This window comes from Procambarus clarkii, chromosome 18 (assembly GCF_040958095.1).
Source record: "Procambarus clarkii isolate CNS0578487 chromosome 18, FALCON_Pclarkii_2.0, whole genome shotgun sequence".
Classification (NCBI taxonomy): domain Eukaryota; kingdom Metazoa; phylum Arthropoda; class Malacostraca; order Decapoda; family Cambaridae; genus Procambarus; species Procambarus clarkii.
Window position 1 is genome coordinate 2,377,146 of NC_091167.1, and position 27,030 is coordinate 2,404,175.

The 27,030-nt window shown below is 48.4% G+C and overlaps 1 protein-coding gene across 1 annotated transcript in view; it reads right to left on the reverse strand.

Moving 5' to 3' along the window:
• The window catches only part of LOC123753511 (pregnancy zone protein-like), a 176,535-nt gene that overhangs the window by 19,030 nt on the left and 130,475 nt on the right, over positions 1-27,030 (reverse strand). The window contains exons 14-16 of the mRNA XM_069326611.1: positions 24,139-24,196; positions 21,897-22,137; positions 20,360-20,588 (exon numbers count right to left, since the gene is read on the reverse strand). Of these exons, the coding sequence (XP_069182712.1) occupies positions 20,360-20,588; positions 21,897-22,137; positions 24,139-24,196 (528 nt within the window). The remainder of the gene's footprint in view (positions 1-20,359; positions 20,589-21,896; positions 22,138-24,138; positions 24,197-27,030) is intronic.

Sequence of the window (27,030 nt, forward strand, 5' to 3'; positions counted from 1 at the left end):
TTCTTTCTAACGTCCCTGTGGCTCGCTTGGGTACTCAGTTTCCACCTGTGTCCCCTTGTTCACATACCACAAGTGTTGAATAGTTGATGCTTGTCTACCTTGTCAATTCCCCTGAGGATTTTGTAGGTAGTGATCATGTCTCCCATTACTCTTCTGTCTTCAAGTGTCATAAGGTGCATCTCACACAGCCTTTCCTCGTAACTCATGCCTCTTAATTCCGGGACTAGCCTAGTGGCATATCTCTGAACTTTTTCCAGCTTCGTCTTGTGCTTGACAAGATACGGGCTCCATGCTGGGGACGCATACTCCAAGATTGGTCTTACATATGCGGTGTACAAGCTTCTGAATGATTTCTTACACAGGTTCCTGAAGGCTGTTCTGATGTTAGCCGGCCTCGCGTATGCCGCAGACGTAATTCTTTTTATGTGGCTTCAGGAGACAGGTTTGGTGTGATATCAACTCCTAGATCTTTCTCTCTGACCGTTTCATGAAGTACTCCATCTCCTATTCTGTATCCTGTGTCTGGCCCAGTTTCCTCCGCCTAGTTTCATTACTTTACATTTACTCGGGTTTAACTTTAGCTTCCAGTTATTGGACCATTCATTCATTCTGTCTAGGTCATCTTGTTGCCTCCTACTTTCATCTCTGTTTCGATTCTCCTCATGATTTTGGCATCATCAGCAAACATTGAGAGAAACGATTCTATACCCTCTGGGAGATCATTTACATATATCAGAAATAGTATAGGCTCAAGGACTGACCCCTGCGGACTCCACTCGTAACGTCTCGCCAATCTGAGACTTCACCCCTCACATTGACTCGTTGTCTCCTGTTGCTTAGGTACTCCTTTATCTAATGGAGTACCTTCCCTTTAACATCTGCTGCATCTCCAGCCTTTTCAATAGCCTCTTGTGTGGTACTGTATCAAAGGCTTTCTGACAATCCAAAAATATGCAGTCTGCCCACCCTACTCTTTCTTACCTGATTTTTGTTGCCTGGTCGTAGAATTCAAGTAACCCTGTAGGCAGGACCTGTCATCCCTGAACCCATGTTGATGCTGTGTTACAAAGTTCTTTCGCTCCAGATTTTCCACTAGCTTTCTTCGCACAATCTTCTCCATTAGCTTACATGGTATGCAGGTTAGGGACACTGGCCTGTAGTTCAGTGCCTCCTGTCTATCCCCTTTCATTGTATATCGGGACTACAGTTAGCTGCTTTCCAAATTTCTGGCAGTTCCCCGTGTTGCCAGTGATTTGTTGTACCACTATGGAGAGTGGCAGGACATAGTTCTTCTGCTCCTTCCTTTAGTATCCATGGGGAGATTCCATCTGGGATCTATAGCCTTTGTCACATCCAACTCTAGTAAACACTTCCTTACTTCCACGCTGGTAATCTCAAACTCTTCCAGTGGTTCCTGGTTAGCTATTCCCTCTCTTATCTCTGGGATTTCTCCTTGCTCTTAGGTGAAGACCTCCTGGAATTTCTTATTCAGTTTCTCACACATTTCCTTGTCGTTTGTAGTGAATCCTTCTTCCCCTATTCTTAGTTTCATAACCTGTTCCTTTACTGTTGTTTTTCTCCTGGTGTGGCTATGGAGCAATTTAGGTTGATCTTTGCCTTGCTTGCGATGTCATTTTCGTATTGTCTTTCTGCCTCTCTTCTCATCCTGACATATTCATTCCTGGCATTCTGATATGGTGTGGCTATGGAGCAATTTAGGCTGAATCTTTGCCTTGCTTGCGATGTCATTTTCGTATTGTCTTTCTGCCTCTCTTCTCATCCTGACATATTCATTCCTGGCATTCTGATATCTTTGTCTGCTCTCAAGTGTCCTGTTATTCCTATAGTTTCTCCATGCCCTTTTACTTTGCTGCTTAGCTAGCCTACATCTCCGATTAAACCATGGGTTTCTCATCCTCATTTCACTGTTTTCCTTTTGGACTGGTTTTGAACTTGTTTGCTGTGTAACCTTGCACTTCTGCATGATGTAGTCCATCATGTCTTGGTCCTTCTTTCCCCTAGAGTTATGTTTCCCATGCTATATCTGTTAGGAATTTTCTTACTCTCCTCATAGTTTCCCTTTCGATATGCTAACCTTTTGTTTCGGTATCCCTCCTCGAGTTCAATAACCCTTCTTCATCAGTACTCAAACACCAGTACACTGTGTCGCTCATTCCTACTGGGGGCATCAAAACCGATTTCTCTTATGTCGGAGTCGTTCAGAGTGAATGACTAGGTCGAGTCTCGCTGGTTCGTCATTTCCTCTCATCCTTATGGGTTTCTCTGACATGCTGGGTTAAAAAGTTTCTAGTCACCACCTCCAATAGTTTTGGTTCTCCACGTATCCTCGCCTCCATGCGGTTCCTTGTTCTCCCAGTGAATCCTTTCGTGATTGAAGTCCCTCATGATGAGCAGGTGGGATCTATTTCTACAGGCAGCAGAGGCTGCCCTCTCAATTATGGAGTTAACTGCCAAGTTGTTCTTTTCATACTCTTGACTGGGTCTTCTGTCATTTGGTGGAGGGTTATATATTACTGCTACTACTATTCTTGGTCCTCCCATTGTCATGCTGCCGGCTATGTAGTCTCTGAAACCCTCACAGCCTGGTATAGCCATTTCCTTAAAACTCCATTCCTTTCTCATGAGTAAGGCCACTCCACCTCCTCCCCTGACCTTCCCTCTCTTTTCTTATTACTATGTACTCCTGGGGAAACACGGCATTCGTTATGATTCCAGAGAGTTTTGTTTCAGTGAGTCCGATTACATCTGGGTTCACTTCTTGTGCCCTTTCCCTTAGTTCACTTGAGTTGCTTGTGATCCCATCTATGTTCGAGTACATTACCGTGAAACTGACTCTCTTCTGCTTCTCCTCTGGGGGGAGGGGGGACCTGTGGAATCTGGGGCGAGTGGGAGCTGGGAGGATCTGGTACGGGGAGAATGGTGGAGGAGGAAGGGCTTGGGGGGCTTGGGGGAGGGAGAGGGTAAGGGGGTGGTGAGAGGGGGAGGGTAGGGTGGGTGGGTGAGAGGGGGAGGGTAGGGGGGAGAGTGAGAGGGGGTAGGGTGGGGGGGGGTGGGAGTGGAAGGGTTGGGGGGAGCATGGGGGGAGGAGAGGCTTGGGGGGATGGGGGGAGAAGGGGGGGGGGGTTGGGGGGCAGAAAAGGGGGGGGGGGGGTTGGGGGGCAGAAAAGGGGGGAGGGCTTGGGGGGCGTGGGGGAAAGGGAAGGCTGAGTTGGGTAAGGAAGAGGGAAGGGTTTAGGGGGAGTGATGGAGAGGGGAAGGCTTAGGTGGGATGGGGGAGAGTGGGAGGCTTAGGTGGGGTGGGGGAGAGTGGGGGGGCTTAGGGGGGCAGGGGACAACAGAGGCTTGGGGGTTGGAGAGGACAGGAGGGCATGTGGGAGAAGGGAGGTCTTGGGGGATGGGGGAGAAGGGTGGTCTTGGGGGGGAGGGGGGAGTGGGAGGAGAGGTGTGAGTGGGAGGAGGGGGTGGGTGGGGGTAGGGTGCCTTAGGTGGGTACTTAGTGGGGGGGCTGACAGGGGATGGAGCAGGTAGGGTGTCTGTTGGGTAAAATGTAGGGGTGGTGCCCCACTCCCTGTGGCTATTGCACTGTTTGAGGAGGATTCCCCACTCCCCTCCGGGGTTGTAGGAATAGGGGTTGTGGCTCTCTGATTCCTTTCTCTCTCCCTGCGCTCCTTCCTCGCGTCTGCTGCCTGCTTTCTCTCTTCCCTTGTCATATCCCCTTCCAGGAATATTTTTTGAACTTTGGTATATTTTGCTAGACCGCTCTTCCTTGCTAACAGTTTCTCTTTCGTGATTTCGCTCATGAATACCACCTTTATCATCCAGTCTCTGTCCTTGTTGTACTTTCCAAGCCTGAAAACCTTTTCAACATTTTGTTCATTTCCCTACATCCTTACCTCTTTAAGGATCTCGATAACTATGTTTTTGCCCATGTCTCTCCGATCCTTTGGGCTGGTCCCTGTTTGCTCTTTAATGCCTGCTACTAATACTGCTCTTTTTCTCTGTATCAGCTGGTTAGTACATATAGCTGCTTCCTGAGAGGAAGCCACTTCCATGGCAACTTCCCTAAATGCAGACCTAGCTTCAGGGCTCTTTTTAAGAATTTCAGCAAACGAGAGCTGTGTTGCGGAGGTCCCATCCACAGTAGCATTCCCATCTCCCTGAGGTACTGTTTGTGTCTGGTAATGCAGAGGAGTCTCCTTCAGGCATCTTATCTCCTCCTTTGCTGCCCTTAGTTCATCCTGCAGGTTGGCTACTGTCTCCCTCATTACCCTCAGTCCTTCACTGAATTCATCTCACATTTGCTGGAATACTCCCTTCATCCAGGCTTCTTGTTCCATCCCATCCTCTGAGTTTGTTCTAGCTATGATTGCCATCCTGGGTTTGTCACCCCGAGTTCGTGCCCCTTCCATGTTTACCCTATGAGAGAGAAAGAGAGAGAGAGAGAGAGAGAGTGACGATAGAGAGAGAGAGAGAGAGAGAGAGAGAGGAGAGAGAGAGAGAGAGAGAAGAGAGGAGAGAGAGAGAGAGAGAGAGAGAGAGAAAGAGAGAGAAAGAGAGAGGAAAGAGAGAGAGAGGAGAGAGAGGAGAGAGAGAGAGAGAGAGAGAGAGAGAGAGAGAGAGAGGAGAAGAGAGAAGAGGAGAGAAGAGAGAGAGAGAGAGGAGAGGAGAGAGAGAAAGAGAGAGGAGAGAAAGAGAGAGAAAGAGAGAGAGAAAGAAGAGAGAGAAGAAAGAGAAGAGAGAGAGAGAGAGAGAGAGAGAGAGAGAGAGAGAGAGAGAGAGAGAGAGAGAGAGAGAGAAGAGAGAGAGAGAGAAGAGAGAGAGAGAGAGGAGAGAAAGAGAGAGAGAGAGAGAGAGAGAGAGAAGAGAGAGAAGAGAGAGAAAGAGAGAGAAGAGAGAGGAGAGAGAGAAAGAAGAGAGAGAGAGAGAGGAGAAAAGAGAGAGAGAGAGAGAGGAGACGAGAGAGGAGAGGAGAGGAGAGGAGAGAGAGAGAGACGAAGAGAGAGAAGAGAGAGGGGGGGGGAGATAGATAGATAGATAGAGAGAGAGAGAGAGAGAGGGGGGGAGATAGAGAGAGAGAGGTGTTTGTTAGTGTGTATGGGGGGAGGTGGGAGAGAGGGAGGGAATGGTGAGGGTGTGTGGGGCGGATGAGAGTGGGAGGGTTATGGGAGGGTGTGGACCATATGGTTGGGAGGCTGTGTGTACTATTGTTGCTATGATGGGAGGGGGTGGGGGTGAGAGAAGGGGGTGGGGAGTTGACTCGGTGTAGGGCGGAGTGTTTTTTCACTCTTCGATGCCACAAACTAGTTCCCACGTGAGCCGATTATTTCCTCTGAGGTTCGTTTCCGTTTGTTAACTTATATCCAAAACTAACTATTAAAAAGCAATAACACTGAACACTGTTTGATTGACTGACTTTTGAGAGGCCTTACCTTACCATCAATTCAAAACATCCCACAGCACAAACAGGTGTTAAAAGTACTGTTGACAGTCGGGTGTAGGCCTGCTGTCCCCATCCACACCGCTGCCAGGCGTAGGTCCCTCCAACTTGTCGTTATCTATCACCAGAACTCTGCTTTTTGTTCCTCTTAGCACCGATATAGTTCTAATGCCACACGTTTAGAATCACTACTTCACTATTCTATTCACTATTTGTTATGATCTTCACTATCGCATCTAGTTGTGTACACCCTGACCAAGCAGTGGCCCACGTGCTTGTCCTGGCACTGTTGTCGTACCCCTGATCTTGTCTAATATTCCCTATCGGGAACAATCCATAAATTTGCTAGTTTCTAATTAGTGTGTTGCATTTTGTATTATCACTGAACACCGAATTTCCCGTGTATCCCTCTGATGTCCCGAAATATGAAGCCTTATTGACGAGCGCGGTGTAACGTGACCACCTGCCTCGACACTCGGCCGCGGAGACTGAGGCGTGTGTCTCCGAGGGTCTGCCTCGACCCTCGATGTGTGTGTGTGTGTGTATGTGTGTGTGTGTGTGTGTGTGTGTGTGTGTGTGTGTGTGTGTGTGTGTATGTGTGTGTGTGTGTGTGTGTGTGTGTGTATTCACCTAGTTGTGTTTGCGGGGGTTGAGCTCTGGCTCTTGGTCCCGCCTCTCAACCGTCAATCAACAGGTGTACAGATTCCTGAGCCTATTGGGCTCTATCATATCTACACTTTAAACTGTGTATGGAGTCAGCCTCCACCACATCACTTCCTAATGCATTCCATTTGTCAACCACTCTGACACTAAAAAAGTGTCAGAGTGTCTTTCTAATATCTCTGTGGCTCATTTGGGCGCTCAGTTTCCACCTGTGTACCCTTGTGCGTGTGCCCCTTGTGTTAAATAGCCTGTCTTTATCTACCCTATCAATCCCCTTGGGAATCTTGAATGTAGTGATCATGTCCCCCCTAACTCTTCTGTCTTCCAGCGAAGTGAGGTTCAATTCCCGCAGTCTCTCCTCGTAGCTCATACCTCTCAGCTCGGGTACTAGTCTGGTGGCAAATCTTTGAACCTTTTCAAGTTAAGTCTTATCCTTGACTAGATATGGACACCATGCTGGGGCTGCATACTCCAGAATTGGCCTGACATATGTGGTATACAAAGTTCTGAATGATTCTTTACACAAGTTTCTGAATGCCGTTCGTATGTATGCCAGCCTGGCATATGCCGCTGATGTTATCCTCTTGATATGTGCTGCAGGAGACAGGTCTGGCGTGATATCAACTCCCAAGTCTTTTTCTGTCTCTGACTCCTGAAGGATTTCCTCTCCCAGATGATACCTTGTATTTGGCCTCCTGCTCCCTACACCTATCTTCATTACATTACATTTGGTTGGGTTGAACTCTAACAACCACTTGTTCGACCATTCCTTCAGTTTGTCTAGGTCTTCTTGAAGCCTCAAACAGTCCTTTTCTGTCTTAATCCTTCTCATAATTTTGGCATCATCCGCAAACATTGAGAGAAATGAATCTATACCCTCCGGGAGATCATTTACATTTATCAGAAACAAGATAGGACCGAGTACAGAGCCCTGTGGGACTCCACTGGTGACTTCACGCCAATCAGAGGTCTCACCCCTCACCGTAACTCTCTCTGCTTCCTATTGCTTAGGTACTCCCTTATCCACTGGAGCACCTTACCAGCTACACCTGCCTGTCTCTCCAACTTATGTACCAGCCTCTTATGCGGTACTGTGTCAAAGGCTTTTCAACAATCCAAGAAAATGCAGTCCGCCCAGCCCTCTCTTTCTTGCTTAATCTGTGTCACCTGGTCATAGAATTCTATTAAGCCTGTCAGGCAAGATTTACCCTCCCTGAACCCATGTTGTCGATTTGTCCAAAGTCCCTTCTCTCCAGATGTGCTACCAGGTTTTTTCTCACGATCTTCTCCATCACCTTGCATGGTATACAAGTCAAGGATACTGGCCTGTAGTTCAGTGCCTCTTGCCTGTCGCCCTTTTTGTATATTGGGACCACATTCGCCGTCTTCCATATTTCTGGTAGGTCTCCCGTGACCTACTATACACTATGGAGAGTGGCAAGCAAAGTGCCTCTGCACACTCTTTCAGTACCCATGGCGAGATCCCGTCTGGACCAACAGCCTTTCTAACATCCAGATCCAACAGGTGTCTCTTGACCTCCTCTCTTGTAATTTCAAACTCTTCCAAGGCCGCCTGGTTTACGTCCCTTTCTCCTAGCACAGTGACCTCACCTTGTTCTGTTGTGAAGACCTCTTGGAACCTCTTGTTGAGTTCATCACACACCTTTTTGTCATTCTTTGTATACACCTCGCCTGTTCTAAGTTTCACTACCTGTTCTTTCACTGTTGTTTTCCTTCTGATGTGACTGTGGAGTAGCTTTGGTTCGGTTTTGGCTTTATTTGCTATATCATTTTCATAACTTTTCTCTGCTTCTCTTCTCACCCTGACATACTCATTCCTGGTTCTCTGGTATCTCTCTCTGCTTTCTGGTGTTCTGTTATTCCGGAAGTTCATCCATGCCCTTTTGTTCAGTTTCTTTGCTTTCGTACATGCCCTATTATACCATGGATTCTTCTTTTGTTTCTCGGATTTTTCCTTTTGGGTCGGGATGTATCTGCTTACTGCCTCCTGACACTTTTGGGTGACATAGTCCATCATATCTTGTACAGACTTAGCTCTGAGGACTGTGTCCCAAGGTATTTCCCTTAGGAAGCTTCTCATCTCCTCATAATTTCCCTTTCGGTATGCCAGCCTTTTGTTTCCTAGTCCTTTTTCTGGGGGGGGGGGGATAATTCCGAGCTCTACCAGGTACTCAAAGTTCAATACACTGTGATCACTCATTCCCAAGGGTGCTTCCATCTTGACTTCCCTTATATCCCACTCATTTGGGGTAAATATCAGATCAAGCATTGCTGGTTCATCCTCTCCTCTCATTCTTGTTGGATCCCTGATGTGCTGGCTTAGAAAGTTTCTTGTTGCCACGTCCAGCAGCTTAGCTCTCCATGTTTCTGGTCCTCCATGCGGGTCTCTGTTCTCCCAATCTATCTTCCCATGGTTGAAGTCTCTCATGATTAGTAGTCCAGATCCATTCCTGCTAGCAACAGAAGCTGCTCTCTCTATTATGTTAATGGTGGCCATATTGTTTCTATCATATTCCTGTCTGGGTCTTCTGTCATTTGGTGGTGGATTATATATGACTACGACCATAATTTTTTGCCTTCCAGTTTTTATTGTTCCTATTATGTAGTCACTGAAACCTTCACATCCCTGAACAACCAACTCCTCAAAATCCCAGCCTTTTCTTACCAGCAGAGCTACACCACCACCACCTCTTCCTTCTCTCTCTTTCCTCATAACATAATAGTCCTGTGGGAACACTGCATTTGTTATTGTTTTCGTCAGCTTTGTTTCTGTGGGAGCTATTATGTCTGGGTTTTCCTCTAGTACCCATTCTCCAAGTTCATTTGCCTTATTTGTAATACATCTATGTAAGTGTACATTGCCTTGAGGCTCACTTTCTTCTGTCCCTTCTCAAACCTCCTCCTTGGTGAATGTTCTGCTGGTGGAGGAAGCTGTGCCATGGGTGTGAGGATTTGTGAGGTGGATGCCAGGGTTGCAGAGGATCCTGGGATGAGGGGTGGGGGGTCAAGTGAAGGGGGAAGGACAGGAAGGGTATGGGGTGAACGGGGCGGGAGGACAGGAAGGAAAGGGGGGTTTTCTATGCAGAGGAGGGTGGTGGGGTTGCCCTCCCCGCTCGTGTTACTGGGTAGCTGGTTGTGGGTTCCCCCCTCACCTCTGGGGGTGATGTGTTGGGAGCTGTGGTTTCCTGGTTTTCCCCTCTCGCCCTGCGCTTCTTCCTTGCTTCTGCTGCCATGGCCCTCTCCTCCCTCGTCATGTCCCTCTGGAGGAATACTTTTTGGAATTCTCCCACATGTTGCAGGTGGCTTTTCTTTGTTAGAATCGTGTCCTTTCTGTTCTCGTTTGAAAACACTATCTTTAACACACGGTCTCGGTCTTTTTTGTACCAGCCTACCCTGAAAACCTTCTCAATGCTATGCTCAGCCCCTTCCATGTCTAGTGCCTTCAGTATTTCATTCACTGCCGCTTTGTCCTTATCATTCCACTCTTTCCTATTAGAGCCTTCCTGCTCTTTAATACCTACAGCTACCACTGCTCTTTTCCTTTCCAGCAGTTGGGCAGTGGAGTGTGCCGCTTCCTGTGAGGTGGCTACTTTCATGGCTACCTCCATCACTGCAGACATTACTTCAGAGTTGTTGTTTTTTTAGCATTTCTGCAAATGTTGCTATTAATGTGGCATTCTCTTCCAAAGTACTATTACCACCACCTCCCTGGGTGGTTATCTGAGTCTCAGCATCGATACTGTTCTCTTTGAGGGCTCTAATCTCATCCTTTGCTGCTGTCAGCTCTGTTTTTAGGCTGCTTATTTCATTCTTCAAAATCCTGCATCATTTCCTGCATCTCACTCTTGATGTCCTCCAGAAACTGGGCAAACATTTCCTTCATTTCGTCGCCTAAACTTTTCCCTGTTCCCCTGTTGCTTCTGGCTGTCATGCTTGACCCTGTTCCTAGTTGTGCCATGATAGGATTCGTCAGAAGAGCAGAGCGGGGTGGGGGAGAGAGAGATAGAGAGGGAGAGAGAGAGAGAGCAAGAGAGAGACAAAGAGAGAGATAAAGAGAGAGAGAGAGATAAAGAGAGATAGAGAGAGGGAGGGAGGGAGAGAGATATAAAGAGAGAGGGAGAGAGATAAAGAGAGAGGGAGGGAGGGAGAGAGATAAAAGAGAGAGAGAGAGAGAGAGAGAGAGAGAGAGAGAGAGAGAGAGAGAGAGAGAGAGAGAGAGAGAGAGAGAGAGAGAGAGAGAGAGAGAGAGAGAGAGAGAGAAAGAGAGAGGGAGAGAGAGAGATAAAGAGAGAGGGAGAGAGAGAGAGAGATAAGGAGAGTGGGAGAGAGAGAGAGAGGGGGAGAGAGAGAGATAAAGAGAGAGGGGAGAGAGAGAGAGAGATAAAGAGAGAGGGAGAGAGAGAGAGAGAGATAAAGAGATAGAGAGGAGAAAGTGGGAGAGAGAGAGAGAGGAGAGAGAGGGGGAGAGTATATGTAAAGGGGATGCGGGGGACTATGGGGTGGGGGGGTGGTGGTGGCGACCAGGTGAGGTCAGGTCAGGTCAGATGGGGGGGTAAGAGAGGAGGTGGGGTATAGTAGGGGCTTGGCTCTTTCCAGAAAAGGTGCTAATCCTTTCTTCCCTGACTGGACGTTTGTGTGTGCCTATGTGTGTGCGTTTTTGCGTGTGCGTGCGTGCATACATACGTGGGCGTGCGTGCATGGTGTGCGTGCGTGCGCGAGTGCGTGTACACTAGATCACTTAAGTAAGTAAATAATTATCAAAAGAAGGCACCAAACCGGGAAGGCTATGTAGCACCATCAAATGTGCAGAATAATCAGAGAGCGCTAAATATCACCAAGGATGCCAATACGGGAACAAAAACGCATAAGGCGAATGATATCAAAAGTATCCGAGTCACCAAGAATTCTATTGAGGGACAGGTGACCGCGAGGGGCGGTCGGAAAGCAAGACACACGCTCGTCCTGGAAGTCAGGACATTCAAGAAGGACATGCACGACCGTAAGAGGGACAATGCAACTAGGACAATAAGGAGCAGGGCGGCGCTCCATCAAGTGACCATGGGTTAAGCGAGTATGGCCAATACGCAACCTCGCCAGAGCCGCTTCCCAACGCCGGTTACGGTGGTAGGAGGACGGCCACGAGGAAACACAACATTTCAGAGTACGTAGTTTGTTACCAGTAACAGACGACCAAGAAGCCTGCCAATGGGTAAGGATGGAGGAATGGATAACCGGGTAAAAGTCGGAATATGGAATACCTTTACGAGAGATGGGACAAGAGCGGACAGCTTTCTTGGCGGCAGCATCCGCACGCTCATTTAAAGACACCAATATGGCTGGGAACCCAACAAAACTCAACCGACTTAAATTTACTGTGAACAAGAAACAGCCAATGCTGGATCTCGACAACTACTGGATGAACCGGATTAAAGGACCCGAGAGCCATGAGGCAACTACGAGAGTCAACAACAACTACATAGGAAGACTGACAACGAGAAAGCAGGAGACGAAGAGCATAGAGAATAGCATAAAGCTCCGCTGTAAAGATGTTAGTCTCCGGAGGTAAGCGACACATATAAGTGCGATCAGGAAAAACAACAGAGTAGCCAACACCATCCGCAGACTTAGACCCATCGGTAAAGACAGAAACGGAGCGGGAGTGAGAAGAAAAGTGCTCGAGGAAAAGGCGTTTTGGAACCGTAGGAGGGGTAAAAGCTTTAGTGATTCGGGTCAAGGATGTATAAAACCGCGGAAGAGGGACTCTCCACGGGGGCAAAGAAGGAACAACACGAGGAGAAACATCAGAAATACGAAAGGAAAGAGAATCCTGTAGGCGAGATAACCGGACAGAAACAGGGAGGTGGTGAAAAGGAACAGGAACCGGAGGAGGGGTAAAAGTTAAAGTACGACAGAGGCGAGAGGAAGGATGTTGCAAGGACCGCACAAGATAGCGAAGACAGTAGCGATCACGGCGGTCCTGGAGAGACAGGAAGCCAGTGTCAACATACAAGCTAAGGACGGGAGTCGAACGAAAGGCACCAGAACTGAGGCGCAACTCAGTATGGTGCAAAGCATCATGACGGCGAAGAGTAGAAGGAGAAGCAGACGAGTAAGCAGGGCAACCATAATCGAGCTTAGACAGGACGAGAGAGGAATGTAAAGCAAGGCGAGTGCGCCTATCTGACCCCCAAGAAGTATGGGACAAGACCCGAAGGAGGGTAAGGGCCTTAGAGCACTCAACACGGAGGTAAGAGATATGGGGAGACCAAGACAAACGAGTGTCAAGGAATAACACCAAAAGCTTCGCGGAATCTTTGTATTCAAGGGGATGACCATAAAGTGACAAAGAGGGACGAAGAACGACCCGTTTCCGCGTAAAAGTCATGGCACAAGTCTTAGAAGTAGAGAACTTGAAGCCATGATCGGTGGCCCAAGATGACACGGCATCAATTGCAAGTTGAAGCCGGCGCTGAAGGAGAGGCGAATCATCACCCTGACAGCAAAGGGTAAGATCATCGACATAGAGAGCGGAGAAGACACCAGAAGGAAGAGAGGAAAGAAGACCATTGAGGGCAACCAGAAAAAGAGTAGTGCTCAGAACACTACCCTGGGGCACACCTTCGTATTGCTGAAAAGAGGCAGAGAGAGCGGTACCAAGGCGCACCCGAAAAGAACGACGAGAGAGGAAGCTGCGGAGAAAGAGAGGGAGATGACCACGAAGGCCAAAAGAATGAAGTTGAGATAGAATATGATACCGCCAAGTGGTGTCGTAAGCCTTTTCCAGGTCAAAAAGGACGGCAACAACGAAGGTCTTCGCAGCAAAAGCAGTACGAATATAGACCTCCAAGTTCACCAGGACATCTGTCGTGCTGTGGCACTTGCGGAAACCAAATTGAGAAGGGGAGAGGAGGTGATGGTGTTCCAGGAACCACAACAGACGAACGTTAACCATACGTTCAAAGAGTTTGCAGACACAACTTGTGAGAGCAATAGGGCGAAAGTCCTTAGGGGAAGTACCCAGAGACCCCGGTTTGCAAACAGGGAGGACAACGGCATCGAGCCAGTCTTCAGGGACTGACGACGACTCCCAGATCCGATTATACAGATTCAGTAAATACTGAGACGTGCACGGAGGGAGATGGCGAAGCATCTCATAATGAATACCATCGGAGCCCGCCGTAGAACCGCAGAGGGCCAGGGCAGAACGAAGTTCAGAGAGAGAGAAGGGATCATTATAGGGAAGCTGAAGATGAGTGCAGGAATCTAAAGGACGAGACTCAAGGACAGGTTTATGAAGAAGGAAAGATTGCGGAAGATGAAGACCAGAGCTAACAGAAGAAAAGTAGGAACCCAGTTTGGAAGCGACCTGCAACGGGTCCGCCACAAGAGTATCATGGAGGTGAAGGACCGGTGAAACATCGGTAACGAACTTACCCGCTATCTTGCGGATACGCTTCCAGATCTGGGTCAGAGGGGTTTCGGACGTAATTGTTGAGACAAAAGATGCCCAACATTCACGTTTAGTCGTACGGATGGCCCTACGGGCCACCGCACTCGCTTTCCGAAAGAAAAGAAAAGAATCGGTCGTCTGCCTACGGCGGTGCCTCTTCCAGGCTGCTCGCTTACAGTGGACAGCCCGAGCACAGTGCGCATTCCACCAGGGAACGCACTTCCATGGACCCCGAGAGGAAGAGCGAGGAATAGAGCGGAGGGCAGCGTTGAAGACAGTGTCATGAAAAAGGAGGAGAGCGTGAGAGAGAGGCAGAAGGGAGAGGTCAGAGAGAGCAGCACTGAGGGTAAATAGGGTCCAGTCCGCCTTAGCAAACTGCCACCTAGGGAAAGAGAGGGAAGGGTGAAAAGAGAAAAAGGAAACAAGGATGGGGAAATGATCACTTCCATGGAGGTCATCAAGAACCTGCCACATGAAATCCAAGTAAAGAGAAGAAGAGCAGAGAGAAAGATCAAGACAAGAAAGGGTGCGAGTCCGAGAGTCCAAATGAGTGGGCTCACCAGAATTCAGAAGAGACAGGGAAGAAGAGAGGGGAAACGGCTCAAGGAGGCGACCCCGGGTATTCGTCAGAACGTCACCCCAAAGAGAATGACGACAATTGAAGTCACCCAGCAGGAGCACAGGCTCCGGCAAGGAGTCTAGGAGGTGTTTCAAATCAGGAAGAGAGAGCGGGACACTCGGGGGGAGATAAATGGAACAAACTGTGTACCATTTCCCCACAAAGATACGAGCAGCAGAACAATGGAGAGGCGAAGGAAAAAGTAAAGGAACAAAGGGAACATCAGCACGAATCAAGAGAGCAGAAGAATTAGAAGCCCCAGCAATGGCTGGGGGGGAGGGAGAGAAAGGAATAGCCACGAAAACGACCAGGACGAGCACCAAGAATCGGCTCCTGGAGACAGACACAAAGGGGTGAAAACCGCGAAATCAGAAGTCGGAGTTCGAGGAAATTGGCATAATAACCTCGAACGTTCCATTGAAGAATGGACAACGACGAGAAGAGAAAGGACAAAAACAGAGAACAAGGAAGAAACAAAGGCGAAAGAACAACAGAGCACGTTAAAGAATATCAGGGTCGGGATCAGGGTCAGCAAAGTCAGGGTTAGGGGGCATGGGTAAACTGAGCAAAGACGGAGGGAAGGAAACGGGAGAACAGACCAGAGGTGGGCGGGCGGGGTCCAGAGGAGGAGGAGGAGGAGGAAGAGGAGGAGACAACGGAGAGGAGCAGTCAAGGACAGCAGAAGGAAGAGGGGAGCGCACCCCAGCAAGAGCAGCAACCGAAAGGGAAGCAGGGGCCAAAGAAACCTCCATAGCAGGAAAAGGGGGCGCAATCACTGAAACGGGAGGGGAAGGAGCAACAGAGCCAGAAGTAGGAACTGAGGAAGAAAGCGAAGCCTTCTTACCCGCCGGGGAAGAGGAAGGAGAGGAGCCAGGCTTATGCTTCTGACTTAAAGAGACTGGTGTCCCAGCAACAACGTACCGGGCAACGGATTCCAGTGTCTCAACAGGAGAAGCTGAACGAGAGCACACACGACGGCCGTTAGGAGAGCGATGGACATCCGCCTGCACCGACAGGCGGTGGGGAGAGCCGATAGATGGAGGAAGAGGATGGGAAGGAGGATCGGAGGGGGACGAGGAAGAAGACACAGGAGACATGACAGACCGGGTTGAAAGAAGGGGAACCCCAGACAGAGGACCAGGAGGGGGACCCCTCGGGACAGAACACAAAGGGACAGTGGAGGGGGCAGTGGGCGTATCAGGGTCCAAGGCCCGGAAACGGTTGAGAGTCTGAGGAAGGGGGGAAGGACGAGGAGAGGAAGAGCGCAACACGCGAGCATAAGAGATGTTAGTATAAGGCGGGAGCCGGCAAACCTGGCGCCTCGCCTCAGGAAAAGATAAACGCTCCCGGTGCTTCAGGTTGAGGACGGCTGCCTCAAGCTTGTAATGGACACAGGCACGGGAGAAGGTAGGATGGGCCTCACCGCAGTTGAGGCAGCGAGCTTGGGGAGAAGTGCACTGCGACTTAGAGTGACCTTCACTTCCACACAAAGGACAGAGAGAGACAGTCCCAGAGCAGCGGAGGGCACCATGCCCAAACCTCCAGCACTTGTTACAAAGTCGAGGAGAAGGAATATACTCCTGGACAGAGCACCTAGCACCAGCAAGAATGACAGAGGATGGAAGGGTCCTATCATCAAAGGTGATCTTCACAACGCGAAGGGGTTGACGGCGACGACCACGAGGGGGACGAGTAAACGAGTCAACCTGGAGGACAGAATGGCCTTGGGCATCAAGGATATGCCGAATATCATCGTGGCAATCCTGCAGATTCCGAACACCGGTTGCAACATGGGGTGGGAGGAGAATAGTGCCAACACTGGCATTCATCTGAACGTTCTTGGAGACCCAAACAGGGATCTCGCCAAGGCAAGATAAGGCAGCCAAGCGGGAAGTCGCATCCTGAGAAGGAGCAGCAACGACACGTGTACCGAGACGAGTGGGGTTGAAAGTAACAGACGCATCCACGGAATCTACAAGATGCCGATGGAGGGAGAAATCGTCAGGAGGCGCAGAATCAAGAGGGAGGACATCAAAGTATTTGGCCCATGAAGCAGGACCAAACAAGGCCTGATACACATCAGCACGGGAAGGAATCGAGCGAGTGCGGTTGGGGCGCGAACGGCGTTGAGAACCCCTAGAGAGAGAGAGGGGTCAAAAGGCGCAGTAGTCACAACGAAAGACTTAGCCGCACCAGGGGATGAAGTGGTCACCACCGGGGGCTGGAGGCTTGACCCAACCACAGAGGAGGGAGGGGAGCTGGGGGAAGAAGTCAGGACGGACAAAGGAGGAGCAAGATCGGGGCCCAACGCAGCGGGAGCTACAGAGCCAGGTCTTCCAATACAGGCCGACTCGGGTGCTTGGTCGCCCACCCCACGAGCCTGAGAGGGTACAACGGAAACATTCAACGACATAGAGACGAAAAGTGATAAATTCATCCATGAATGTGCCCCCATACCCACCATGGAGCCACAATTAGAGGCAGGACACCCAACAGGAAGCTATCGCCGATCATGCCGGGGCCCCCTAGGGGTGCGTCGTGAGCATACGCCCCACAAATGCCACCTTAAGAACCGTCAGTCCGTCGAGATCGGGTTCAGCGACGAAAGGGGGATTGACAATAAAAGGTTCCCCTCGCTCCAGACGTTGGGTACTACAGTTCTACGGGTGCAAGAGTATGCCTCCTCAAGCACCCGGGCCTCAAAATAGAAGAAGTCCAAAGAAATAATCCAAAACAAGCAAAAGGTCGGCAGGAAACGACAAGCAGATAGGAGAAGAGGGGGGAGAAAAACGAAACATAAGGAAAAGGAAAAGCGATCCGGCACAATTGGAGAAGACAGCAGCAGGAGTGCAAGGCCAGAAAAGGACAGAGGACTGCCCAACGGAGCATCACACTCTGGCAGCCGTCCACCAAGCCCCCCACGATGCCAACAGGCCAGATGGGGAGGGGGTAGATCCCTTAAGTTTTACTCTACCTAAATGAGCCACTTTGAGATTTTAAATATATATGATATCCTGAACAAGAATTTGATAATATTTTACCTCGCACTGTACACCTGATTTATTGACCAGAGAGGGGGTACATACCAGTCTTCCTTTCCGCTCACACAACTAGATGAGTAATGATGATGTATGGTTGACTATGGTCTCCGTCGTCGCCTTCCACTTGGTGCTTCTCTAAGTGCTTGTAGATTGATGATGTTGGTTCTTCTCTATCTACAATAAGCTCTGGAGTCAGTCACTGTATCGTTGTGTTACAGTTCACTAATTTACTTTACCACTGATCACAGTCACCACCCAACAAACACAATCAGGTAGTTCCACGGCGGGTCGACACACCTGGCTGTCAGGTCAGGTGAGGTCACTTCACGCAGTCCTCCACACTTATATGCACCGGTGATGCCACTAGCTACACTTTGGTTTCTTTGCACTATCGCTAGCGATATGTCTATCCTATGTAGCACCTTGCTAGCTACACACTGGTGCTTGCACAGCTACACACACGCTAGCTTGCTTACATTCCTGGTTCAACCAGGAATGTAAGGTAGCGAAACAACTGAGTAAAAGAACATGGAGAAACTACAGAAATAACAGAACACCAGAGAGCAGGGAGAGATAGCAGAGAGCCAGAAATGAGTACATCAGAGTGAGGAGGGAAGCAGAGAGACATTGAAAATGACATCGCGCGTAAAGCCAAGACCCAACCAAAGCTGCTCCACAGCCTCATCAGGAGGAAAACAGCAGTGAAGGAACAAGTGATGAAGCTGCGGAAAGGGGAGAACAGATACACAGAGAATGACAAGGAGGTGTGTGAAGAACTCAACAAGAGATTCCAGGAGGTCTTCACAATAGAACAAGGAGAAGCCCCTTCACTAAATGAGGAGGCGGCAAACCAAGCAACCTTGGAGGAATTTGACCTCACCAGTGATGAGGTCAAAAGGTGTCTGCTGGAGTTGGATGTGACAAAGGCTGTTGGGCCTGATAGAATCTCACCATGGATACTAAAGGAAGGTGCAGAAGCACTAAGTGTGCCACTCTCTATGGTGTATAACAGGTCACTGGAAACAGGAGACTTACCAGAAAGTTGGAAGACAGCTAACGTGGTCCCAATATACAAAAAGGGTGACAGGGAAGAGGCACTGAATTACAGGCCAGTTTCCTTAACTTGTATACCATGCAAGGTGCTGGAGAAGATCGTGAGGAAAAGGCTCGTAGAGCATCTGGAGGGAAATAACTTTGTAACGCACCACCAACATGGGTTCAGAGATGGTAAATCGTGCCTCACAGGTTTAATAGAATTTTATGACCAGGCAACGAAAATTAGGCAGGAAAGAGAAGGGTGGGCCGACTGCATTTTCCTGGATTGCCAAAAAGCCTTTGACACAGTACCCCATAAAAGGCTGTTAAAAAAGTTGGAGCAACAGGCAGGAGTAAAAGGGAAGGTGCTCCAGTGGATAAGGGAGTACTTAAGCAACAGGAAACAGCGAGTAACGGTGAGGGGGGAGACATCAGAGTGGCGAGATGTCACCAGCAGAGTCCCACAGGGCTCAGTACTTGGACCCATCCTGTTTCTAATATATGTGAACGATCTTCCAGAGGGTATAGACTCATTCCTCTCGATGTTTGCTGATGATGCAAAAATTATGAGAAGAATCAAGACGGATGAAGATAGACAGAGACTACAGGATGACCTGGATAAACTTGAGGAATGGTCTAGAAAATGGCTGCTAAAGTTCAACTCGGGAAAGTGTAAGGTGATGAAATTAGGCGAAGGGAGCAGGAGGCTGAACACAAGGTATCATCTGGGAGGGGAAATCCTGCAAGAGTCAAATAGAGAGAAAGATCTGGGGGTTGATATCACACAGAACCTGTCCCCAGAGGCCCACATCAAAAGAATATCATCAGCGGCATATGCTAGACTGGCCAACATAAGAACTGCCTTCAGAAACTTGTGTAAGGAATCTTTCAGAACCCTGTATACCACTTATGTAAGACCAATCCTGGAGTATGCAGCTCCAGCCTGGAGTCCATACCTAGTTTAACACAAGACAAAGTTAGAGAAGATTCAGCGGTATGCCACCAGGCTCGTCCCGGAACTGAGAGGATTGAGCTACGAGGAAAGGCTAAAGGAGCTGAACCTCACATCCCTGGAAAACAGAAGAGTAAGGGGAGACATGATAACCACCTACAAAATTCTCAGGGGAATTGACAGGGTGGACAAAGACAAGCTCTTCAGCACGGGTGGGACACGAACAAGGGGACACAGGTGGAAACTTAGTACCCAGATGAGCCACAGAGACGTTAGAAAGAATTTTTTCAGTGTCAGAGTAGTTATTAATAAATGGAATGCACTAGGAAGTGATGTGGTGGAGGCTGACTCCATACACAGTTTCAAATGTAGATATGATAGAGCCCAGTAGGCTCAGGAATCTGTACACCAGTTGATTGACAGTTGAGAGGCGGGACCAAAGAGCCAAAGCTCAACCCCCGCAAGCACAATTAGGTGAGTACACTGCGAGAGGCCAAATACTATGATCTAGCCTCTATAATCCTTCAATGTCCCGAGAAATTGACGAATTTCCACGGACCTCGCTAATCGTGTGTGTCTCCTACCGGCGCTACTCTGTGTGTGTGTGTGTGTGTGTGTGTGTGTGTGTGTGTGTGTGTGTGTGTGTGTGTGTGTGTGTGTGTGTGTGTGTGTGTGTGTGTGTGTGTGTGTGTTTGCGTGTGTGTGTGTGTGTTCACCTAGTTGTGTTTTGCGGGGGTTAAGCTTTGCTCTTTCGGCCCGCCTCTCAACTGTCAATCAACTGTTTACTAACTATTTTTTTTTCCACACCACACACACACACACACACACCTAAGGAAGCCGCCCGTAACAGCTGACTAACTCCCAGGTACCTATTTACTGCTAGGTAATAGGGGCATTCAGGGTGAAAGAAACTTTGCCCATTTGTTTCTGCCTCGTGCAGGAATCGAACCCGCGCCACAGAATTACGAGTCCTGCGCGCTATCCACCAGGCTACGAGGCCCCGTGTGTGTGTGTGTGTGTGTGTGTGTGTGTGTGTGTGTGTGTGTGTGTGTGTGTGTGTGTGTGTGTGTGTGTGTGTGTGAGTGTTCCTGGCAAGTCAGAGATAAAGAGGTGGACTTACAGGTATGGGTTGGTCGAGGTAGTTGAAGACAGACATCTTGACGGGGAGGATCTCTCCACGCTTGAGAGAGGGGGGAAGTGTGAGGTCGACGAAGAAGGGGGTGAAGGTGGTGATGGACTTCCTCTGGGAGAGTCCTACGCCCTTCTGTGGGTGGGCACACACGGCCTTGCCCACCCACTGTGTGATGGTGTCCGGTACAGTCACCTGTTGGGTGCTCACGCCTGACGACCTGCCAACAACCACACACAACACTAATTATTACATTTACACCTTTATGCCAAAACTGTAACCAAGTTCATAATTATTCCAACACTGATTATATATTCCGATTTCAATTATTACTGAGAACTTCCCAGTAGAAGTGATGATTAGTGAAGGAGTGTTCATCATCCTCATCATACTTACGCATCTCAGGAGGCCGTGATTTACGCTGCACCAATTGCCCATCACCCTCCAGTTACAGTACAACAATTGACCATCACGTGCAACTCCACACAGTCAATCAGCTCCTCCACCAACCGACACGTCGACAGCCATCCCCTCCACCCACCGACATGTTGACAACCAGCCCGTCCACCCACAGACACCCAGCCCCTCCACCCACCGACATGTTGACAACCAGCCCGTCCACCCACAGACACCCAGCCCCTCCACCCACCGGCATGTTGACAACCAGCCCCTCCACCCACCGACACCCAGCCCCTCCACCCACCGACATGTTGACAACCAGCCCGTCCACCCACCGACACGTCGACACCCAACCCCTCCACCCACCGACACTCAACCCCTCCACCCACCGACACCCAACCCCTCCACCCACCGACACGTCGACAACCAGCCCCTCCACCAGCCCTGTCAGAGTAAATGAGACAGATGTATGTGAATGCATGTGTGTGTATATGTATGTATATGTATGGGTATAAAGTATATATGGAAGCTGATCAGAATTACATTTCACCTTTGTGAATGTACATTAATGACACTATGTAAAAGACACATCAAACACTTTATGTAGGGCATACGTAAATCTGTGTATCTATGTATTTACGTATGTAGGTTAGCTTAGCATTTTAAAAGCACCGAATCACCTTCTGTGGTTGAGTGTTCAATAAACCCCTGAACTCTATGTTTAACATTTCTCTAACCCTGTCCATGGAGGACAGAAGAAAATGTATATATGCTGGTTAGCATTGTAAATGTGTGGCCACGTCTGTGGTAGAAAATAATAATAAAAAAAAAAAGCCCCCCCACCCACCGACACGTCGACAACCAGCCCCTCCACCCACCGATATACAGTGCATGAATGCGTGACACTAGAGGAAGATAAGTGTGAAGTTCTTTAAGTAAGTGGAATGAATTGTCAGTTGTCGTGTTCTGCATGAAAGTGGATTATAATGCATTTTGGATTTGAACTATTGCTGGAAACCTTTGAAAATAAAGACCAAATGCAGTACCCAATATAGTCTGTGAAGATCAGTGTTCACAGACAAACAAAACGGAACACCTTCACACATACAACTATAAGCTGGAGACTTACGGGACAACGATGATGTCCCAGAGCCAAGTCTCTGGGAAATTGGTCCTAGGAACATCTGGCTGTTGTTCGCTGCCTTCCTTACTGGCGCTGTCTGTGGCGAAGGCCGGCGGGCGTGACTGGGGCCGGGCGGCGGCGGGCGGCGCCGGTCGCCTATCACCAGCGAGGCCGCCACCAAAACCACCCACAGGTCTACCACCCGCTGCCACGTGGTGCACACTCTCTATATAATAGTGACGACGCTCTGTAAAGTCAAGAGTTTTTATGTTCATCAGATGATTCAAGTTAAGTAATTACCCCCACCTCTCTAATATAATTGAGGCGAGAGCCGGCGTGTCTCGGGTCTCCCAGCACAGCCCAGCTAGCAATACTTCACAAGCAACACTGTCTCCACCACCACACATTTCCTGCCCTCCTAAGGCAGGCGGTCACATATCAACCATACTTACACTCCATTATAATTTATTCATATATTGTTATTTTATTTTAATAAATATTTGTTAAAAAGTTGCAGATAACACACACTTTTTCTTTTAACACACAAAACATTATTTCGCTCAACGTTAATATGTTGTTTATTTTTACTCAATACTTAATTGAAGTGTTTTCGCTTCTCCGTTCATCAAGGACCAGCAGCTGACGCTGTTTTTGTTGATAATCCATGTTGGTGTCACTAATTAACATTTACCTTATGCAGCGTTGTGCACCTGCACCACGGTAGTGTGCACAACACTAGCAGGGGTAACATGTGCACCTACACCACGGTGGTGTGCACAACACTAGCAGGGGTAACATGTGCACCTACACCACGGTAGTGTGCACAACACTAGCAGGGGTAACATGTGCACCTACACCACGGTAGTGTGCACAACACTAGCAGGGGTAACATGTGCACCTACACCACGGTAGTGTGCACAACACTAGCGGGGGTAACATGTGCACCTACACCACGGTAGTGTTCACAACACTAGCAGGGATAACATGTGCACCTACACCACGGTAGTGTGCACAACACTAGCAGGGATAACATGTGCACCTACACCACGGTAGTGTGCACAACACTAGCAGGGATAACATGTGCACCTACACCACGGTAGTGTGCACAACACTAGCAGGGATAACATGTGCACCTACACCACGGTAGTGTGCACAACACTAGCAGGGATAACATGTGCACCTACACCACGGTAGTGTGCACAACACTAGCGGGGGTAACATGTGCACCTACACCACGGTAGTGTTCACAACACTAGCAGGGATAACATGTGCACCTACACCACGGTAGTGTGCACAACACTAGCAGGGATAACATGTGCACCTACACCACGGTAGTGTGCACAACACTAGCAGGGGTAACATCATGTGCACCAACACCAAGATAGCGTGCACAACACTAGCAGGGGTAACATCATGTGCACCAACACCACAGACCCAAGCCTCCAGTCTGAGTCAGCATATCCAATCACTCTGGTCATTAAGAGAGTAATTGCTAAACATTTGTTTATGTTAATGTGGACTAACATTACTGAGCTTGAAGCAAACTAAAATGTGCAATTTTATCACTTATATTATCTAACAAACAATCGCTATAACAGAGATTGTTGGAGACACTTAAATTCGTGATGGACATATGACACATTTATTGTGTTTGTGTCAAACTACAAATACTTGATTCCTTCGATATTTGTACATCTATGACTGGGAGGAAAAATTTGCTTAAAAATCGTTTAAAATTGCTGGTTTCGAATTGAGGCTGTGAAATGTTTCTGCATTTTATCTATGTTAAGTTTATTCTGTTCAAGCGTGTGAGAACTCGAGGATCAGCTAAAATTTGTCTTTGAGTTTGACTTAATTAATATATTATTATTATTATTACTAGTATTATAAATTTCGGGCTTTTTACTTAGAGCTGATATAAAAATATAAATTTACATGTTAACAGTTGAAAAATCTAAATAGACAACTAATGTGCATTTCAGATTTGTGATTTAATACTTCCGAATTTTATTACATTCTGAATATGATGTGATTTTATGGAAGTAGGAGGAGAAAGGTGCTCCTGGTCTTGTTTGGCAGTAAATATGCAGTACAAATAACAGTGCAAAATATTTGTAGCAATACAGACAGTTACAATCATGTAACAGTTACAATTAGAAGTATGAGAAAAACAGCTGAATGATAAAATAAACATTGATAATTTTGACATTGGGAAGAGAGGCCGTTGATGAAGAGTAGTGAACATTACCTTCCTCACACGGTCTCGTCTCTAGTGTCAAGTCGCTGAAGACCAACAAACCAGAGTTCTGAAAAACAAGTTAAAGAATTAATACATGTTTTACAATGGCAGAAAGAAATTCCAAATAACGGAGACTATAAGAACTATATTTATTACAAAACTTACCAAGAACATCAATACCAATAATAATTCAAACGATAATGTCAAGAAACTTCACTAACTGCTAGAAAATTAAACTGCATAATATATCTGGCGTTGTCTACAGTTATTTTAATACGAATCAATGCTACTATTAGTACGTCCTTCACACGATGATAACTGAATATTAGGCAAGACTCGAGGTCAGCAAAGACCCAAGCAAGAGCTTCCAGGAGGTCAGCAAAGACCCAAGCAAGAGCTTCCAGGAGGTCAGCAAAGACCCAAGCAAGAGCTTCCAGGAGGTCAGTGATGACCCAAGCAAGAGCTTCCAGGAGGTCAGCAAAGACCCAAGCAAGAGCTTCCAGGAGGTCAGTGATGACCCAAGCAAGAGCTTCCAGGAGGTCTGTGATAAACCAAGCAAGAGCTTCCAGGAGGTCAGCGATAAACCAAGCAAGAGCTTCCAGGAGGTCAGTGATGACCAGAGCAAGAGCTTCCAGGAGGTCAAACCAAGCAAAAGCTTCCAGGTCAGTGATGAACCAAGTAAGAGCTTCCAGGAGGTCAGTGATGAACCAAGTAAGAGCTTCCAGGAGGTCAGCGATGAACCTAGTAAGAGCTTCCAGGAGGTCAGTGATGAACCAAGTAAGAGCTTCCAGGAGGTCAGCGATGAACCTAGTAAGAGCTTCCAGGAGGTCAGCGATGAACCAAGCAAGAGCTTCCAGGAGGTCAGTGATGAACCAAGCAAGAGCTTCCAAGAGGTCAGCGATGAACCTAGTAAGAGCTTCCAGGAGGTCAGCGATGAACCAAGCAAGAGCTTCCAGGAGGTCAGTGATGAACCAAGTAAGAGCTTCCGGGAGGTCAGCGATGAACCAAGCAAGAGCTTCCAGGAGGTCAGTGATGAACCAAGTAAGAGCATCCAGGAGGTCAGCGATGAACCAAGCAAGAGCTTCCAGGAGGTCAGTGATGAACCAAGTAAGAGCTTCCAGGAGGTCAGCGATGAACCAAGTAAGAGCTTTCAGGAGGTCAGCGATGAACCAAGTAAGAGCTTCCAGGAGGTCAGCGATGTACCAAGTAAGAGCTTCCAGGTCAGCGATGAACCAAGTAAGAGCTTCCAGGAGGTCAGCGATGAACCAAGTAAGAGCTTCCAGGTCAGCGATGAACCTAGTAAGAGCTTCCAGGAGGTCAGCGATGAACCAAGCAAGAGCTTCCAGGAGGTCAGTGATGAACCAAGTAAGAGCTTCCAGGAGGTCAGCGATGAACCAAGCAAGAGCTTCCAGGAGGTCAGTGATGAACCAAGTAAGAGCTTCCAGGAGATCTGTGATGAACCAAGTAAGAGCTTCCGGGAGGTCAGCGATGAACCAAGTAAGAGCTTCCAGGAGGTCAGCAAAGACCCAAGCAAGAGCTTCCAGGAGGTCAGTGATGACCCAAGCAAGAGCTTCCAGGAGGTCAGTGATGAACCAAGTAAGAGCTTCCAGGAGGTCAGCGATGAACCAAGTAAGAGCTTCCAGGAGGTCAGCGATGAACCAAGTAAGAGCTTCCAGGAGGTCTGTGATAAACCAAGCAAGAGCTTCCAGGAGGTCAGCGATAAACCAAGCAAGAGCTTCCAGGAGGTCAGTGATGACCCAAGAAAGAGCTTCCAGGAGGTCAAACCAAGCAAAAGCTTCCAGGTCAGCGATGAACCTAGTAAGAGCTTCCAGGAGGTCAGCGATGAACCAAGCAAGAGCTTCCATGAGGTCAGTGATGAACCAAGTAAGAGCTTCCAGGAGGTCAGCGATGAACCTAGTAAGAGCTTCCAGGAGGTCAGTGATGAACCAAGCAAGAGCTTCCAGGAGGTCAGTGATGAACCAAGCAAGAGCTTCCAGGAGGTCAGCGATGAACCGAGCTTCCAGGAGGTCAGTGATGAACCAAGTAAGAGCTTCCAGGAGGTCAGCGATGAACCAAGCAAGAGCTTCCAGGAGGTCAGTGATGAACCAAGTAAGAGCTTCTGGGAGGTCAGCGATGAGCCAAGCAAGAGCTTCCAGGAGGTCAGTGATGAACCAAGTAAGAGCTTCCAGGAGGTCAGCGATGAACCAAGCAAGAGCTTCCAGGAGGTCAGTGATGAACCAAGCAAGAGCTTCCAGGAGGTCAGTGATGAACCAAGTAAGAGCTTCCAGGAGGTCAGCGATGAACCAAGTAAGAGCTTCCAGGAGGTCAGCGATGAACCAAGTAAGAGCTTCCAGGAGGTAAGCGATGAACCAAGTAAGAGCTTCCAGGAGGTCAAACCAAGCAAAAGCTTCCAGGAGATCAGTGATGAACCAAGTAAGAGCTTCCGGGAGGTCAGCGATGAACCAAGTAAGAGCTTCCAGGAGGTCAGTGATGAACCAAGTAAGAGCTTCCAGGAGGTCAGTGATGAACCAAGCAAGAGCTTCCAGGAAAAATGGACAATATCGCTCCAGCACTCGCCACCTGAAGATGTAAACATACACGAGACCACTCTCAAGGAAGTCATTGTAGCTGCAGCAGAGCAATTCCAGTCATCATCCCAGATAATACAAAATGAAAGAATTATTTGTTCTACAGTTAAGAAGTTAAAGAGTAAGAGCTGAGTCAACATCTTTAGAAAGCCTCTGAAAGAAGGAAGAACTCTGCAAAGAGCAGTGATATCTGAAGCAAGATGAGTTTCTAAAGAGGTGAAGGAACCAAGATGGTTTGAGTGGTGTCAAACTCTAAATGAACATAATAGTCTTGGAGAGACATGAGGCCAGATTAAAGCCATATCAGGGTGAC